A 16,239-nucleotide genomic window follows, 5' to 3' on the forward strand; every position below is an offset into this window, starting at 1 on the left:
CGTTTGACTTGATTAATTTGCCATTTCGTGATAGTCGTGTGTACCGGATGGTACCCATAATTGCCAAATTTGTGTTTTTCCGTACAGATTTTCTTGTACGTCGTACACGTCTTAAAATGCATAATTAACGTACTTTGTACGGCAAAAACGTACAGGTTGACAGGTATGGCAATGGCAAGCAAGTACTCTCAATTTGGACATTTATGGCCACACTATGGTACAGGGGTCTCCAACTCTATTGACTTAAGGACAGTCAGAGGTAGTGTCCGGGTGAGTTTTCCACAAGGAAACCTGATAAAGAAAAGTTCTACTGCTGTCAAGTCTTTTTTTGAAAAATGCTACTCGAAATAAGATCCAAAAAGAAAAACATCTATAATAAGAAAATTAATCAATCAGTAATAAGTTAATCAATAATTTGCATGGACTGTACTTACATTAAAGGTACAGTTTGTATTATTTGACCACTAGATGTCGCTGTATAGACCCCTTTACGTGATTGCAAAGAAATGTGACGTATTCAAAATGCTCACCCTTTGTTGATGCAGAATGGCAGAATAACCGAAACAGCCGATTAACAGAAATCGTGGATCGTAGACTAACCTCTCAAATAAGTACAAAGTAGGTGCAAGCAGCAAGATAGCAACTTTATTTTAGTGATCAAAGTAAACACAACAAAAATGTATTTTGATCGGTGCTAGACATAGATTGTGCGAGACACTTTATGCCATCAAGTTAAATGGATGATAAAGCTGGGTCATATGTCAAGGTTTATATTTGCAGTAGTTTTGTTCACACATAGGCGGCAGATGAGTGGTTAGCGTGTCTGCAGCACAGTTCTGAGGTCATGGGTTCAAATCCAGCTACCAGCCATCCTGTGTGGAGTTTGCATGTTTTCCCAACGCTTGCGTGGGTTTTTTTGGTGTATCTAATAGGGAAGATGAAGGGGTAGGAAATTTAAGCATTTGCTTCTGACTGCCCCTTTTCGAACATACAGTGGAACCTCGGTTTTCGAACGCCTCTCAGTTCAAACAAATCGGAGTCCGACCAAAAATTTCGAGAAATCCTTGCTTCGCTGTTTGGTCAAAAAAATCGGAGTTCAAATGCCGGTAATGCGTGATTGCGTACGGTAAGGTGCGATGCTGAGCGGCGTACGGGTGTAGATTGCTCTTTTCGTGACCAACTGTTATCGTGTGCGGACATGCATGTTTTGCTTTCGCTTTTATTATATAGGTGTATGAAGTGTTTTAGCCCCTAATTATGCCTCAGAAGAAAGTCAGTGCAAGCAGCAAAGTTGCTACAGGTGAAAAAGGAAAAGTAGTGCGCACAACTATTGCATTTAAGAAAGAAATAATAGCAAAATATGAAGGAGTTGTGCGAGTGTCTGATCTTGCTAGGGAATACAGCACGGCTAAATCTACGATCAGTACGATACTAAAGAATAAGGAGGCTGTGAAATCTAGTGACGTGGCTAAGGGAGTGAGTGCTATAAACAAGCAACGGCCGTCCACCTGCGCCTTCTGCTGACCACCGCAAAGGTAAGAAATCCTATCCATAATTCTTTTCTTTATCCTTTTTTTAATTTTAAAACGTTCATGTTAGCGTAATCTTTCGTACGGAAGATTACGATAACGTGAACGTACGATTAGCCTGGGTTAGCTTGATGTTTACGTTAAACATTCAAGTAAACACTCAGGGGGTTGGAACGGAGCCCCCTTTCCAATGAACCGCTCACCACTTGTTGTGGAGACCCGGGTGCTAAATGACTTGTAAACGACCTGATTTTTTTTTATTTTCACACGTTCATGTTAGCGTAATGTTTCGTACGGAAGATTACGATAACGCGAACGTATGATTAGGCTGGGTTAGCTTGATGTTTACATTCAGGGTGTTGGAACGGATTAAATCGATTTACATCACCGTATTTTCCGCACTATAAGGCGCACCTAAAATCTCTTTTTTTTTTTTTTAAAGCTCTCTATGCGCCTTATAATCCGGTGCGCCTTATATATGGATCAATATTGAGCCGCGACAGGTCTCGCAACTTACGGTAAGCAGGCACCAACTCCATTTTTCGCGTAAAAGAAGAAGTGCGCTGTGCATACTGGGAAATATTAAACAACGATTCTCTTTTATTTGTGCGTTTGTATAAAGACCCTGAAATGGCTCCTATTAAGAGACACGCTTACAACGCAGAGTTTAAACTCAAGGCGATCAGTCACGCAGTAGAACACGGGAATAGAGCAGCAGCAAGAGAGTTTAACATTAATGAATCGATGGTGCGGAAGTGGAGGAAGCATGAGGATGAGCTGTTTACGTTTTACCTTTTACAGTTATGTTATTGCTTTATTGTTATTGTTTTGCACTTGTTATTGTTTTTGCACATTACGAGTGTCACTATATTGCGATTGCACTAACGTTTAATTTACCATAACCGTATCAGACGTTTTTTTGCGTGTTGACTAAATGGAGGAAAAGTAAAATGTTATGCCTTGCTGTTGTTAAAAGATGTTAAAGATGTGTCACGAAAATGCTTTACCTCAGAGAAAATAATAAAACAGCTGTTTATTCATTTTGGGAGTGAATAGAGTTGTGGAAAGCTTGTTTGTTATCTATTAATAAAGTTTGACTGACCTATCTGACTGTTTTGTTGACATTCCCTTTAGCGCGGCACCATCTAACGGTTGCATAACGTAACTACAGCCTCTACTGTAGCGCCTTATAATGGGGTGCGCCTTATGTATGGAAAAAGTTTTTAAATATATCATTCATTGAAGGTGCGCCTTATAACACGGTGCGCCTTATAGTGCGGAAAATAGAGTATTTTTAATGGGAAAAAATGATTTCGGTGATCGAACAAATCGGATTTCGAACAGGGTTCTGGAACGGATTATGGTCGAGAACCAAGGTTCCACTGTATTATGAAATAAAATTTTGTTGTTGAGTTATTGTTTTTGTTCATCCATTCACATTTACGCAACAATCGATTCAAACACACTCCTGTACAGTAGGTGGCACTGGGCACCTGGATGTAGCTTGCAATCTCACAACAATTGAAAGAAGAAAAAAATGCACTGGTTCCCAGGCATAGCCGTGTTGTGTTTTCGCCTCGCCGCCTACGATGGGTCGTAGCGGGGAGTTGAGTGACTTCCAGCGGGGCACCGTGGTGGGATGCCACATGTGCAAAAAGTCCCTGCGACAGATTGCTACCTTGCTCAACCTGCCTCGCTCCACCGTCAACAACGTCATCGTACAATGGAAGCGAGAGGGCAGGACGTGCCCGCTTCCTCGCTGCGGACGACCGCACAAGCTCAAAGAGGAGCACCGGCAGGTTCTGGAGCGCTTGGCCCAGGAGCAGACCTTCCCGTCCCTGCGGGCGCTCGCTGCCGAATTCCGGCGGGCGTCCGGGGCCACCGTTAGCGCCGCCACCGTGAGCAGGGAGCTGCGGGAGATGGGCCTCAGCCGGCGGCCGTCCTTCGAAGGAAAAGTCAAAGGTAAATAGTCACTGCCTAAATGTTTATATTCTGACTTACTGCGTTTCCACTTTTTAATACAGTAATTGTAATGTTCCGTCAATCCTTCACTGGCTGTTTTTACACTAAGCTAGGCTATCAGCATTAAAGGCACAGTGTGTAGCACTTGGCGCCTCCCACTTTTTAAAACTTCATTCATTAAAAGTAAAACAACATTGAATTATAAGCAATACACGAGCAATCATATAAACGTGCATTTTTTTCAAAGTACGCCTAGGGACAATGTTCCCTGTAATTTTCCACGGGTCTGAGCGTTCACACAAAGTCGGTGAGCAACGCTTGAAACAACAGTGAGCAACCATAATCCCAAGTGTGGCAAGATAATTCATTATCAAACATGTCCAAAACTTGACATCAAGTTACATTTTGCTGAGTTTCCGGCAATGCAAAATCATTTTTCTCTCTTGAATGAATTGACTCATATACTATTGCGAAGGTTGTACGTCCTACAAACGTAGTTTGTTCTTACAATTCTTTCATAAGATATCCATTTCTTTTTATTTCCTGATATATTTTGTCGCATAATATTAACATTTTTGGGGGTTTATTTAGTCGGTTGTAAGATACAGAACTGTACTTAATCACATTTTTTAGTGGAAGTACAATGTTGGCAACAAGATTCACTTGATATAATTGGAAATTATTTGAATGCAACACAAACTTTTTCTTCTTTTTTCCGTGTTTTTTTTCTACTTTTTTTTAGATTCCTTTAAAAAAATCTCATTGTGTTTATTTTTTCCGAGCTGTTACTTTTTTCTTTTTGTTCTTTATTTACTTTTTCCCTACATTTCTTTCTTTTCTTTTTTTCTGTCTTTTTTCTAAAATTTTTCCTTCTTTTTTTCTCTTCTTTTTGTTTCTTTTTTTCTCAGCTTTTCACTACTTTTTCCATTTTGGTATTTTTTTCTTTTTGTTCTATTCCCCCTTCCCTTAAGTCATTTTGTGCATAATTTTACATAATATTTGGTCATATGGGGATGAAAGAAGCAAAAACAACCTGAAGAGCCGTTTAGGACCTTCTTTTTAGTGAGCCGAGCCGAAGAAGCCGGTTCCCCGACAAACTCTACTAACTCTACTCAACTTCGTTCTACTTCGACTCGACTTCAAAATACCGCATTTAGGACACAACGTCAGGGGAACCCGTGTATTTTTACCTTCATGCACTGTAACTTTGACTTGAGTCGCTTCTTAATTAGTAATTTTGAGCTCTCATTTTTGTGCGCTGGCTAGATGTTCTTGTGCGCTGAGAATGTGCTCGCAGCTTAGAGGGAACACTGCCTAGCGATACATTTGTATTTGTCTTCTTGCTTTTTCGCTTGTTGCATTAGCTCAGGAGGTCTTGGGATCAAGAGATCGCAGGTCCGACTCCCCGCTCCTCCGTGTTATATGTCGAGGTGTCCTTGGGCAAGACATTGAATCCCTCATGCCCCCAATAAGCAGGTCGGCGCCTTGCATGGATGCAAGGCCGATATCGGTGTGTGAGTGTGTGTGTGAAAGGGTAAGTGTGAAGCACATTGTAAAGCGCTTTGGGAGGTCTTCGTTGACTTGAAAAGCACTATATAAATGCAGACCATTTCCCCTTTCTGTTCTCTTTTCTTTTTTCTTTTGCCTCTGGATGGTTAGTGTGCAGCCCCAAGGTGTATTGGTCCTGGGTTTAAGTCTACGGCAGCCTCCCCATGCAGAGTTTGCATGTTCTCCCCGTGTCTGTGTGGGTTTCCTCTGGGCTCTCTGGTTTCTTCCTACATTCTAAAAACATGCGTGTCAGGTCAATTGGCCAATACAAATTGTCCCTAAGGTGTAAAGAAGTGAGTCAGTTGTCTGTGTGCCCTGCGACTGGCTGGCAACCAGTTCAGGGTTTCCCCTGCCCACCACTCGAGGACAGCTGGGATGGGCTCCAGCATCTCCGCGGCCCTACTGAGGATGAGCGGTGCAGATAATGGATTGACATGTTTCCCTCTTCCTTCCTTTCCTTCCATTCCCTTTTCCCTTTTTTCTTCTTTTATTTTTCTTCTGCTTTTTCTTCTTTCCTTCTTGTGTTTTTCCTTTTGTCTTTTTCCTTTGTTTCTTTTTTCCGTTTTCTTTTTTTATTCCTGTTTTCTTTTTTTGTTTCATTTAACCTATGGAAACTCATGCCAACTGGAAAGTGACAAAAATAGCATACAAACACTTATTTAAATGATTGATTTAACGATCTCAACATACCTGAATTGTGGGTACTTCACTGTTTGGTTTCATATATATTATAGACAAAGGCTTAATCTTCTTTAAACTTCTTCAAAGACAATCTGGTGTTATTTTTATTTTTATTTATTTTTTTATTGTCTTAAAAATGACTTCTATTTTAACTGAGAAAACATTGGGATGGGTTTCTTAAATGTTCTCTGGTTTATTAATAATAGCAAGTACAGCTATGGCGGGTGCTATGCGAGTAGCGCCTGGCTTTAGCGACATCCAGTGGACATATTTAAAACTGCAGGTCGTTTTTTGACGCTCATTTGTCTTCTTGTGCTTCTCTTAACATTTTCTTGCGGCGCGGGCGGCATAAAATGACTGCATTCAGTGTATCTTGATTAATGACGCTTGGATTCATTCTGCTGTATATGAGGAGAATTAAGACCTTAGTTTTGAGTGACAATGATCGTACCAGAATCTGTTTGCCTTCCTTTTCCCTCATTTATTTCCCTCTCTTGATGCCAGAAAGAAAGAAGGCACCGAAGGTGACAGAAACATCCATTGAGGAAAAGCCTGGGTTGGGCTGCCATGACAAAATGGACATTTCCCGCCTTGATCTCCGAGCAGGTTGCATCCTCAGGACCATGCAACTCCCAGGAACGGATAACTTGTACTTGCAGCATGTGGATGTTGGAGAGGCTCACCCCAGAACGGTGGTCAGCGAGTCTGTGCCTGTTAACCAGGTATAAACCAGGGTTCCCTTGAAAAGTCTTAAAAGTCATTGAATTCATTATATGAAAAAAAGGCCTTAATTGGCGTTAAAATGTCTTAAATTCAATTTTCTAAAGTCTTGAAAATTTGAACAGGAATTATATTTGTTTGAAATCAAAATATTTTGTAATATTTATCTTTTTTTAATAATTATCTAATACCTTGTTTTTCATTGGGGTTACGTTCCAGAAAGAGCCTATATGCGAAGTGGAAACCTTCATTTTTTTACACTTATAATACAATAAATAATGTGTTAACCACTGAAACCATAGAACAAACCTTTTTTACCGGATCAAGCATTTGTTTAACAAATAAAAGTACTGTATAAATGTTTCTTTATTTTTTACAGATAACTACTGTACCCTCATATAATAACAATAAGTGGGAGACTGTCTAGCCGATCAGATTTCAGGATGCAAATCCGTGAAGTAGCGAAACTGAAAAGTAACCCTCACGCCCCATTTCACAAATGGAATGAGATGTGTTTTTGGCCCCTGTTTACAATTTCTTCCCCACTGTATGATATCAACCAAAAGTTATTTTGTGTGCCAAAAAAACAAAAAAAATAATCAAACACTACAGTATTTGTGTGAATGACAAGTTATGTCTCCATAATACCAGTCTGCTATTGGTTTGCATCGTTGCATCATGACATTCTGATATGTCATTAGCTAAATTCCTTCCCACCCTGCCTTTCTCCATCTTCATTCGTTTCATGATCTTAGTTTCTTCGCAAACACTTTGCGAGTCGGACATCCAATACTGCATATTTTGTACTGTATTCATCCGCTGGGTACCAAGGCTTGCAGTGACGAAAGAGAGAGTAAATATTCGAAGAAGGCACAGGAATCGCTACCCTTGCTAAGTTGCATGGAGTCAAGCGATTGAAAATCCTGGGTAATGTTAAAAGTAGGGAGGCGATTAAAGCACCTAAATATTCTAAGGGTCACACAATCCTCAAAAGGGGAAGTTTTAGAATCTGTTTCATTTTAATTTGTCGTAATACATTTTTGCTTTGTGACAGTCACAGGTGTAAATTGCATAAATATTCTGGCAGTTTCCTAGTCAAGGACTGAGATAAGAATTATTAAGTAAAAGGATGTTGTGTATTATTAAGCGCATTCTAGTGGTTAAAAAAAATCTTCCTTAGTTCAAAGAAATAATATTGATATGAATAATAAGCAAAAATATTTGAACTATGACATGAAAAAGCATTTTTTTAAATACTCGTAGGTCGAGAAATTTGTATATAATCTACTTAACATGAGGCTCACCTAGAGGGCCCTGACGTTATTGCCCAACATTTTGCTGCTACAGATACCCCCAAATTCCATGTCATAGGCTGGGTGAAAAAAATGAAAAGAAATATAGTGCCTCACTTTGAATCATCCTCGGCTTTTACGCCTCGTTTTTTTGTTGCAAGCCACACTCCTGAGAGACATACGGCACCAGGAAGGTTCTTCAATGGGTTCAAACAACACAGACAATTATTTTAGTTGACAACATAACTGATTCAATAAAATATTCTGCCTTAGTGCTCACAACACGTGAGCATTGTTACAGTGGACCCACATTGTGCCACATTATTTCGCTCACTTTGGTATAGCATGCCACGATTCTCTATCCTGGGGCCTCTTTTTCTAATGTATCCTTAGAAATCATAGCATATCGGATGTGTTTCAGTTACAGAACTGCATGGCGGTTCTACTGTGCAACCTGAAGCCCACACAAGTGCGCGGTGTGGCATCCCAGGCTGTTGTTGCATGTGTAAGGTCACTGGGCAGAGTGGAAATACTCGCACCCCCGAACGGAGCCATACCTGGAGATCGAGTAACCGTTTATGGATTTACAGGTATTGAGAGATGCATGATACGTCATTTGAACATAAGCTTTAGCCAGTGATGTGCGGTGAGGTTCATGTCGGGTGAGGCACAGTCAAATTTACAAATAACTGAACCTACATGTACATCTTATTCATTGTTTGATTGGCAGTGCAAGAAAGCAATATGTAAACTGTATCATAGGTAAAAAAAAAGTTTGATTGTCTTATTTTAACTTAGAAATGAAGACTATACATTGCTCCTTTTGAATGAAAGCATCAATAGATAGGTTATCCTCCATTATAACAAAAGACCAATGCAATGATTTGCTGTTAGCCTGCTAATATTGTCACAAATTCTATTGTTTTAGGCTGAGGTATGTGCAAAATCAGAATAGTTGGTCTCAGTATTGCCCTTTGCTATGAGGCAAGAGAATTGCGTGCCTCACTCTACATCTGCAGATGCTCAGCACAGAAATATGTTACATACTGCTCCTTTTGAATAAAAGCATCAATCGATAGGTAATCTTCCATGATGAAAACAAGTTAATGAAATGAGAAAAATATTACTGGATGGCTTGACTTGCTGTTAGCTTGCTAATACTATTACTAATTATATTGTTTGATGCTGAAGTGTGTGCCAAATCAGAATCTTTGGCCTCACTATTGCCCTCTGTCATTAAGCGAGAGAATTGCGTGCCTCACTCTGCAGATGCTCAGCACAGAATGTTACATACTGCTCCTTTTGAATAAAAGCGTCAATGGATGGGTAATTCTCTTATGAAAAATGTGCCTTTTTTCCGCACTAAAAGGCTCACCCCTAAAATAGTCTTTCGTGATTTATTTTCAATTTATAAGGCACACTGGACTATACAGTACATGGAATTAAAACTATAGTAAGAGCTAGGGTTCAATAAAAAAACATTTAATTTAAAATCATTTACCGTAAATTCCGGACTATAGAGCGCACCTGATTATAAGCCGCACCCACCACATTTCGGGAGGAAAACCGATTTTGTACATACACAAGCCGCACCTGTATATTAGCCGCATGCAGCCACATTGAAAAAACGCAATTCAAACACAAAATTAACCCATATCCGATAAAGTCCAAAAAACACAGCCGGCAAAATGACGGAAAATGATACCGGTACTTAAAATTTAATGCAGACCTGCAGAGTCCGGGTGCCCGTTGAAAGTAATCCAAGAAAAAAAGTGTATATTTCCAAAGGTAAGGGTGGGAAAAATATATTTCCACTATTGTCGGCCGCGTCCACAAACACGTCTCACCTTTACTCCACTTCCCGTCAGCCCGCGTTTGCCCCGCCCCTTCTTTCTCATTTGCTCGTACAAAACATATCAGAATATGTTTCTAAAATAAATACATAACAAAAATATACAGTTGCAAATACATATTATACATGGTTACACATATTTACAAAGAAAGACGGTACACCGAGAGAGTTTTCAAAGCTTTGATAATATTATAACTTTCATCCCAAACGGTGCCTGTGAAGGGTAGCAAAATGCTACTAGCAACACGCTCTCAACGCAGTAAACAGCTCTGTTAAAAAAACATACCGTACTTGTAATAAGCACGGTAAACCGTCCTTGTCTTCCTCCTAATAAATGACGTAATCAAAATCGATTTCCTTCAGTATGGGAAAGAGATTTTGTAATGTAGACGTCATCCTACGCTCCCTTACTCAAAAACACGCTAGCATCACGCTCTCAAAGTAAAGTTTACGTGCGGTAGCTCTGTTTCCTTCTATATCGGACTGCTTGATTGCGTTTAGCTTGAAAGTTGCGTCATGTGCCTTTTTTTGCAATTTGCATGATGAGGATTTGTCTACGCTAATTTAATTTGTGCACAAGCTAAGAAGTTGCAGTCTAAATCTTACTTTTTGTACTCGAGCGCCGTTGGCGGCCGTTAGAAAAATTACATGAATTGGCGGCATCACTGAATAAGCCGCAGGGTTGAAAGTTTGGGGGAAAAAGTAGCGGCTTATAGTCCGGAATTTACGGTATTTAATAGAACAAAAATTAACATTTTTATCTGGTTTTACCTCTAAAATTTAGCTTCAAAAATAACATGTTAACTGCAATAGGGCGCTCGAAGACATCTCTGTATGTTTCTCTAAGGCAGAACCTTTACCGTATGCAGTATCATTTAACAACAACTCAAACAAGCGTAGGTTTTTTGTACTAAACTTTACAATAAACAACAATCTGCATTTAAAAAAATCACAATACCTTTCATACTTACGGACAATTATTGTCCAAAGCAACAACAAAAGAGGATTTGCAATGAGCTTTCGAAAGTTAAAGTTCCGCGCTTCGGTTAAGATGTTAACTACAAGAAGGCACTCAAAGACCACTCTTTATGGTTCTCAAAGGCAGCACAGTTATCGTATTTAGTATAATTTAATTTTGACTATGCATTTTCAATTTTATCCACCATATTTCCCAGTACGTAATGCCCACCGGATTCTAAAGAGCACTCTGAAATGTCAAAGTTTTTAAGTGCGCTTTATACACCCTTTCATTTGTTGTGACAAATCCAGTAGGCGGGGCTTAGCTTAGAGGGGCGTGCTTCCCGCCAGGGGACCAATGAGACCCTGGCAGCACACCAGGGTTTTTTATGGTATGGGAAACTTTGTCATACATAATATAGACCCATTGCAATAATCATAAACGTTTAATTTCCCTTACCTGATATGAAGTTGTGCTGAAAACCCGAGCATTTTTTTGATGAGTGCCTTGGTCCAATCTTTTTGCTGTAGTGCATCCACATCTTTCCACTTTATTTGAATAGAAGCGAATCCTTGAATCCTGTAAAACCTCATTTTACGATCCCTAATGTTTTTTCTCCAATTTTGGCACACAAACGCACAACATGACAACAACGAGCAGCTACGACAGCTTTTGTTTTTCTCTGACTTCTGACCAAGTATTCTTTTGCCTCCAGCTTTGATGGCTGTGAAAGGATCTATCTTTCAAATAATACAATAGTTATTTTTTGCAAATATCCCCTCAGTGATATGCAAAATCTGCAAAGTAGCGAGGTATTACACAAATTTATTTTTATTTTTCATGTTTGTAAGTGAGGCAGTGTCTCACCTGCTTACCCTGACTGCACGTCACTCGCTTTAGCTCCTTGCACAAATTTACAGTAACAATACTTGCTTATTGAAATCAGGTGACCCGGACAAGGAATTGGACTCCATCAAGGTCTGTGATCATGTTTGCTCAGATATCCGCACAGACGGCCAGTGTGTGGCCACTTACAAGGACGTGCCATTGGAAGTGGTGGGCAAAGGGGTATGCCACGCACCCACCTTGAGCAATGGTAAAGTCATCCTAACTAATGGAGGAGGGGCTTGAAGGCCCCGAAGAGTTGGAAACCCGCTGTAGCAAAAGTGACAGTTTGTGTCTTCGGCCTACCATTAATAAGGCAGGGTGTCAAAAATGTCAAGTTTAAGACTTCCAAAACAAGAAAAAACTGCTTAAAATTGTTAATTTTATTACGAACATTGGTGAACATTATTGCTCACCCAGTGTTGGGCGTGTTACTGAAAAAAAGTAATTAGTTATTTCATTCAAAAAGTAACTGTTACCCCCCCATCAAAAAGTTGCTCTGATGTATGTAATATATGCAGTACTCGCATAGCAGCCGACCCCTTTTAAACTACTTTGAATTAGCCACATAATTTAAAAACATGGAAGAAAATGTGTACACCAACCTGTGAAATCGGTGAACCCTTTTTTTTTCTAGGCATGTGCAATCTTGAAAGTTTGCAAACCAACACTTATTTCGTACTAAACTTTACAATAAACAACAATCTGCATTTTAAAAATCACAATACCTTTCTTACTTACGGACAATTATTGTCCAAAGCAACAAAAAATAGGATTTGCAATGAGCTTTCGAAAATTAAAGTTCCGCGCTTCGGTCAATATAAATTTTGTCTCTGGGCTTCAAAACAATCAAAGTTCTTCTTCCTTTCTGGGCACTGTCCAAGCCTTTTTTTTCTATTTCTGCAAGTATTGTGTATTGTACATTTAGTTTTAGTCAAGTCAAATTTATTTTTATAGCCCTTAATCACAAAAATGTCTCAAAGGATTGCACAGGATTACAATGACACAAGTTTTACAAATGAAAAGACCAAACTTCAGCACACTTTTAAAGTAAAATCAGTGGTCATGTTTGCCGCATTGATTTACCGTCTGTATAATCCATTCCCCTCTCCCCACGTGCTGTCTACCATTCGCTACTGATACACAACCAAATAAGCTGAATCCCTGATTTTTTTTTATCGTTCAGGGTTCGTTCAGGTGCTTGAAATCCTTGAAAATGCTCGAATTTGGGTGAATTGCTTGTAAATTCTTGACATTTTTGCCATGTTTCCTGCCAGTGTGACTTGATAGACCAGACAGTGAATGAAGGACACTGAATCAAGTCTGCTTAAAAATGACACCAACACGCCTGCTCTGGTAGCTACTCTGTCATTGAATTTCCTTTTTCCTTGTGACTAATGGCAGCTGCCATCAGTTTATATGGCATTGTCATGTGAAACGTCATCGCTGTCTACGCATCGCGCCCAGGAGGAGAGGTGAAGAGACTAAGATGCCCAGTACTGGAGAAATTGGAAAATTGACTTTGAAAGTGCTTGCATTTGGCCATGGAAAAAAGGTGTAAGAACTCTGACAGTTGTAAATTCGTCTTAACGCGAGGATATTCGGTAGTGAGAATGTCTACGTTAGGAGAGATTTCTTTCACAGTTTGGTAAAATATTTACTTTTGAATGCTCATATGGTCCTCACAAGAAATGGTATCCATCGATTGGGTCAATACATTAAATTCAAGTCAAAACAATCTATTTGATGTCGTGCATCACGTAATCGCCTTAAACGTCCTTGTGTTAAAACAAAAATAGAGTGCCATTAGCTGTAATGCCTTTAAAGTCAAGCTGAACAGTTCTGTTTAATGTGCAATATGGTAAACCAAATGCACAGTTGCGTGGTTAAATAGATCTTAAAGGACATAATTTATAGTCTCAAAATGAGGAAGATGCCATCTTTTAAACACCAGGGAATGTTGTTTGGTAGCTGTCATGCTTATACTGCAGGAGATCAGGTACATATTAACCAGTCAACATAGTGATCACAAAGCACTTTTGCATGAAAGGTTCCCCGTATAAATCGTTTTAACGATGTCTTCTTCGGTTTATCTCAAATTAAACAGCAGGAGGTGCTACTGGGTGACTACAATTTAGAGGGTGTCTCGCTTCAAATTGGGAAACGAGGAAAATATGAATGCCTTCCTTTGCCCTCAAGCAAAGTCTAAATATACATAGTTGTTTCCAAAAACCACATGAGTGTTTTAAGAAGAGAATAAGACACTTTGGTATCCGTCATCTTTCTCTTTTTGCAAACAATGTGTCATGTTCTTTTTTTAAATCAACTGGCGCAATGTATACTTGCCGAATGTATTGAATCCAAATATGAATTGGCTTTTAAATTCCATAGCTTGAGAGAGCTAATGGAAAGATCAATGTGATCAAGTTTTTTTTTAATTGTATGTTTTTAAATTGTTTCACTTGCTATTGCACTGTTGTATGTTTGCACTAGGAGCTCCATCTTTTATTTCAGGAGAGTCAAAACTGATAAATCAGTCTATAGTTGTCATTCAAGCATAGTGTATAGTGGCTTTTCCCCACTGTTTTTACCTTAGGTCATTTTTAATGTTTTGTTTTTACATAGTATATATGTCACTTCACCTCATTTCTTTGTTTGCATACATGTCACCTATGTATCATGAATTAAAGTGTGAACCAATGGAAAAATACATGGGTGCAATTTTTGTCTATCCTTCTATCTTCATATTTAATATTATATATTAAGCTCCGACAGTATTTACATAATACACTGATGAATGTTTTGGGGTGGTTCATTGAAAATCCTGAATATATCCCACTATGTAAGTTTCGATTTTATCCATCGTCATTACATTTGTCATTTCTTATTTCTTATGATAAAAAGTGAGGAAACACTATAAAGCATCTTAAAACTATTTTTAATCTTGTGTCTAAAATATGTTGTGTTTAATCATTGCTTATTAATGAATGGTTGCTGAAAATGGTGTGTATTACTTCGGCCTCCTAGTTAAAAAAAATATATAGATAAAACTATTGATTCAATTATCAAGCAAAAATTCATGAACTATCTCATAAACATACATTTTTAAAAATACTCTTGGGTCAAGAAATGTATTACACAACTTGAGCTCCACCAAGAGGAAGCTGACATAATTGTCGGCCATCTTCTCATCTCATTAGCTGCACCGCTTATTCTCAGTAGGGTCGCGGGGGCGTTGGAGCCCATCCCTGCAATCATCGAGCAGTGGGCAGGGGACACCCCGAACTGGTTGCCAGCCAATCGCAGGGCACACAGGGACAGACACCTCGCTCGCTCTTTCACACCTAGGGACAATTTGGACCGGCCAATCCACCTGTAATGCATGTCTTTGGAATGTAGGAGGAAACCGAAGTGCCCGGAGGAAACTCACGCAAGCACGGGGAGAACATACAAACTCCGCACAGGAAGTCCGATTGCTGGATTTGAACCCACACAGGAGGTTCCCAAGACCTTAGAACAGTGCCGCACACGGGCTTACCACTGCGCCGCCGTGCTGCCCTGTCTGCCATCTTGCGGACCCCAAAAAACTTTGTTAAAGAAAGTAAAACGGTGCTTTCTGGTCACCTCTGTAGTTTTATTCCTTTTTGTGTTTTTTAGCATTTATTTTCGGTTGCACTACGCAGGTGGTCGGCAACAAGCTGGTATTTGGTGCTTCTTAGTGGCTTTTCAAACATGTTTGATCATGGAAAATGATATTATTTCTGTGGGAGGACAAACAACTCGAAATTCTTAGTTTTCCAGCGAATTTATAAAGATACAGTATGTGTTGCCTTCATTAGAAGTGTTCTATAATGATTCTCATATTTTACGGCTTCAAACATGTTATTTTTTAGGTCCAATTTGGCTTTTTCAACATTTTGCGCTGCCAACCCCTGCACTACACATTACAGCAACATTCAATGTTCAAATAATACTTACCGTCCCTTTAAACTTTAAATTAAACTATTTGTACACTGTTAAGTCATTCATACTTTATTTTATTACACTTTCATGTTATTAGCACTGTTATTCCATTGGTCCCTCCTCAAGGTTTCTTCATTTTCCTCATGTTGAGGTTTTGGAGTTCTTCCTTGCCCTCGTGTAGGTTTTAGATCAGGGGATGGTGTAATAATAGTCTGGTTTGCAATAATCTGTGGTCTGTGCAGCCCTTTGTGACTCCTTGTGATTAAGGGCTATACAAATAAACATGACTTGACATGTTTAAGATAAGTTATTAAAATATGCATGTTTAGTTTAGATCGAACTTAAATCGAGCCAGCCGATAACATGCTACACTCATGAGAATAAGCACCTGAATATGAATGAGGCACCACATAAAACACGGATGTCAAATTAGGTAGGGCTCTGGGGCCAGATCGAAAATTTCTTTTCATCCGGGGCGGATCGGTAACGGAATATCAACTTCAAATTTTTAGCTTACCGTAATTTTTCAATATCATGCTCTATCCTCTTTGTTTCAGTCAAGGCTAACACATCAACCTTCCTTTTAGTCATCATCCTTCCAATCTCCTCTTTCTTCCACTCAGTCGCTTAACTTCCACATCCTCTTATATTTAGATAGATATATAGATAGATAGATACTTTATTCATCCCCGTAGGGAAATTCACACTTTCAGCAGTATCCTTGTGTTGAAAATTAAATCATAATAAAATAAAAGAAATAGAATGTGTCATAATAGTCTGTAATAATAGTTTGCAATAGTCTTTGATCTGTGCAGCCCTTTGAGATTAAGAGCTATATAAATAAGCATG

At 39.2% G+C, this 16,239-nt stretch overlaps 1 protein-coding gene across 1 annotated transcript; it reads left to right on the top strand.

Annotated features, from left to right (window-relative positions):
- The first annotated feature begins 3,067 nt into the window (after positions 1–3,067).
- On the top strand, positions 3,068–14,135 carry LOC148360953 (uncharacterized). Its single transcript, XM_088341804.1, has 4 exons — positions 3,068–3,491; positions 6,225–6,442; positions 8,154–8,322; positions 11,489–14,135. Exons 1-4 carry the CDS (start codon positions 3,119–3,121, stop codon positions 11,671–11,673), a joined length of 945 nt encoding a protein of 314 aa, XP_088197930.1. The 5' UTR covers positions 3,068–3,118; the 3' UTR covers positions 11,674–14,135.
- Positions 14,136–16,239: the final 2,104 nt, after the last annotated feature.

Source organism: Urocampus carinirostris, chromosome 8, assembly GCF_059441175.1.
Source record: "Urocampus carinirostris isolate Australia breed hairy pipefish chromosome 8, RoL_Ucar_1.0, whole genome shotgun sequence".
In the NCBI taxonomy this organism is placed as follows: Eukaryota; Metazoa; Chordata; class Actinopteri; order Syngnathiformes; family Syngnathidae; genus Urocampus; species Urocampus carinirostris.

Coding starts and splice junctions, on each gene's coding strand:
- LOC148360953 (XM_088341804.1), top strand. CDS start 3,119: ATGGGTCGTAGCGGGGAGTTGAGTGACTTCCAGCGGGGCACCGTGGTG. Junction 3,492..6,224: donor CTTCGAAGGAAAAGTCAAAG/GTAAATAGTCAC, acceptor TCTTGATGCCAG/AAAGAAAGAAGGCACCGAAG. Junction 8,323..11,488: donor AACCGTTTATGGATTTACAG/GTATTGAGAGAT, acceptor TATTGAAATCAG/GTGACCCGGACAAGGAATTG.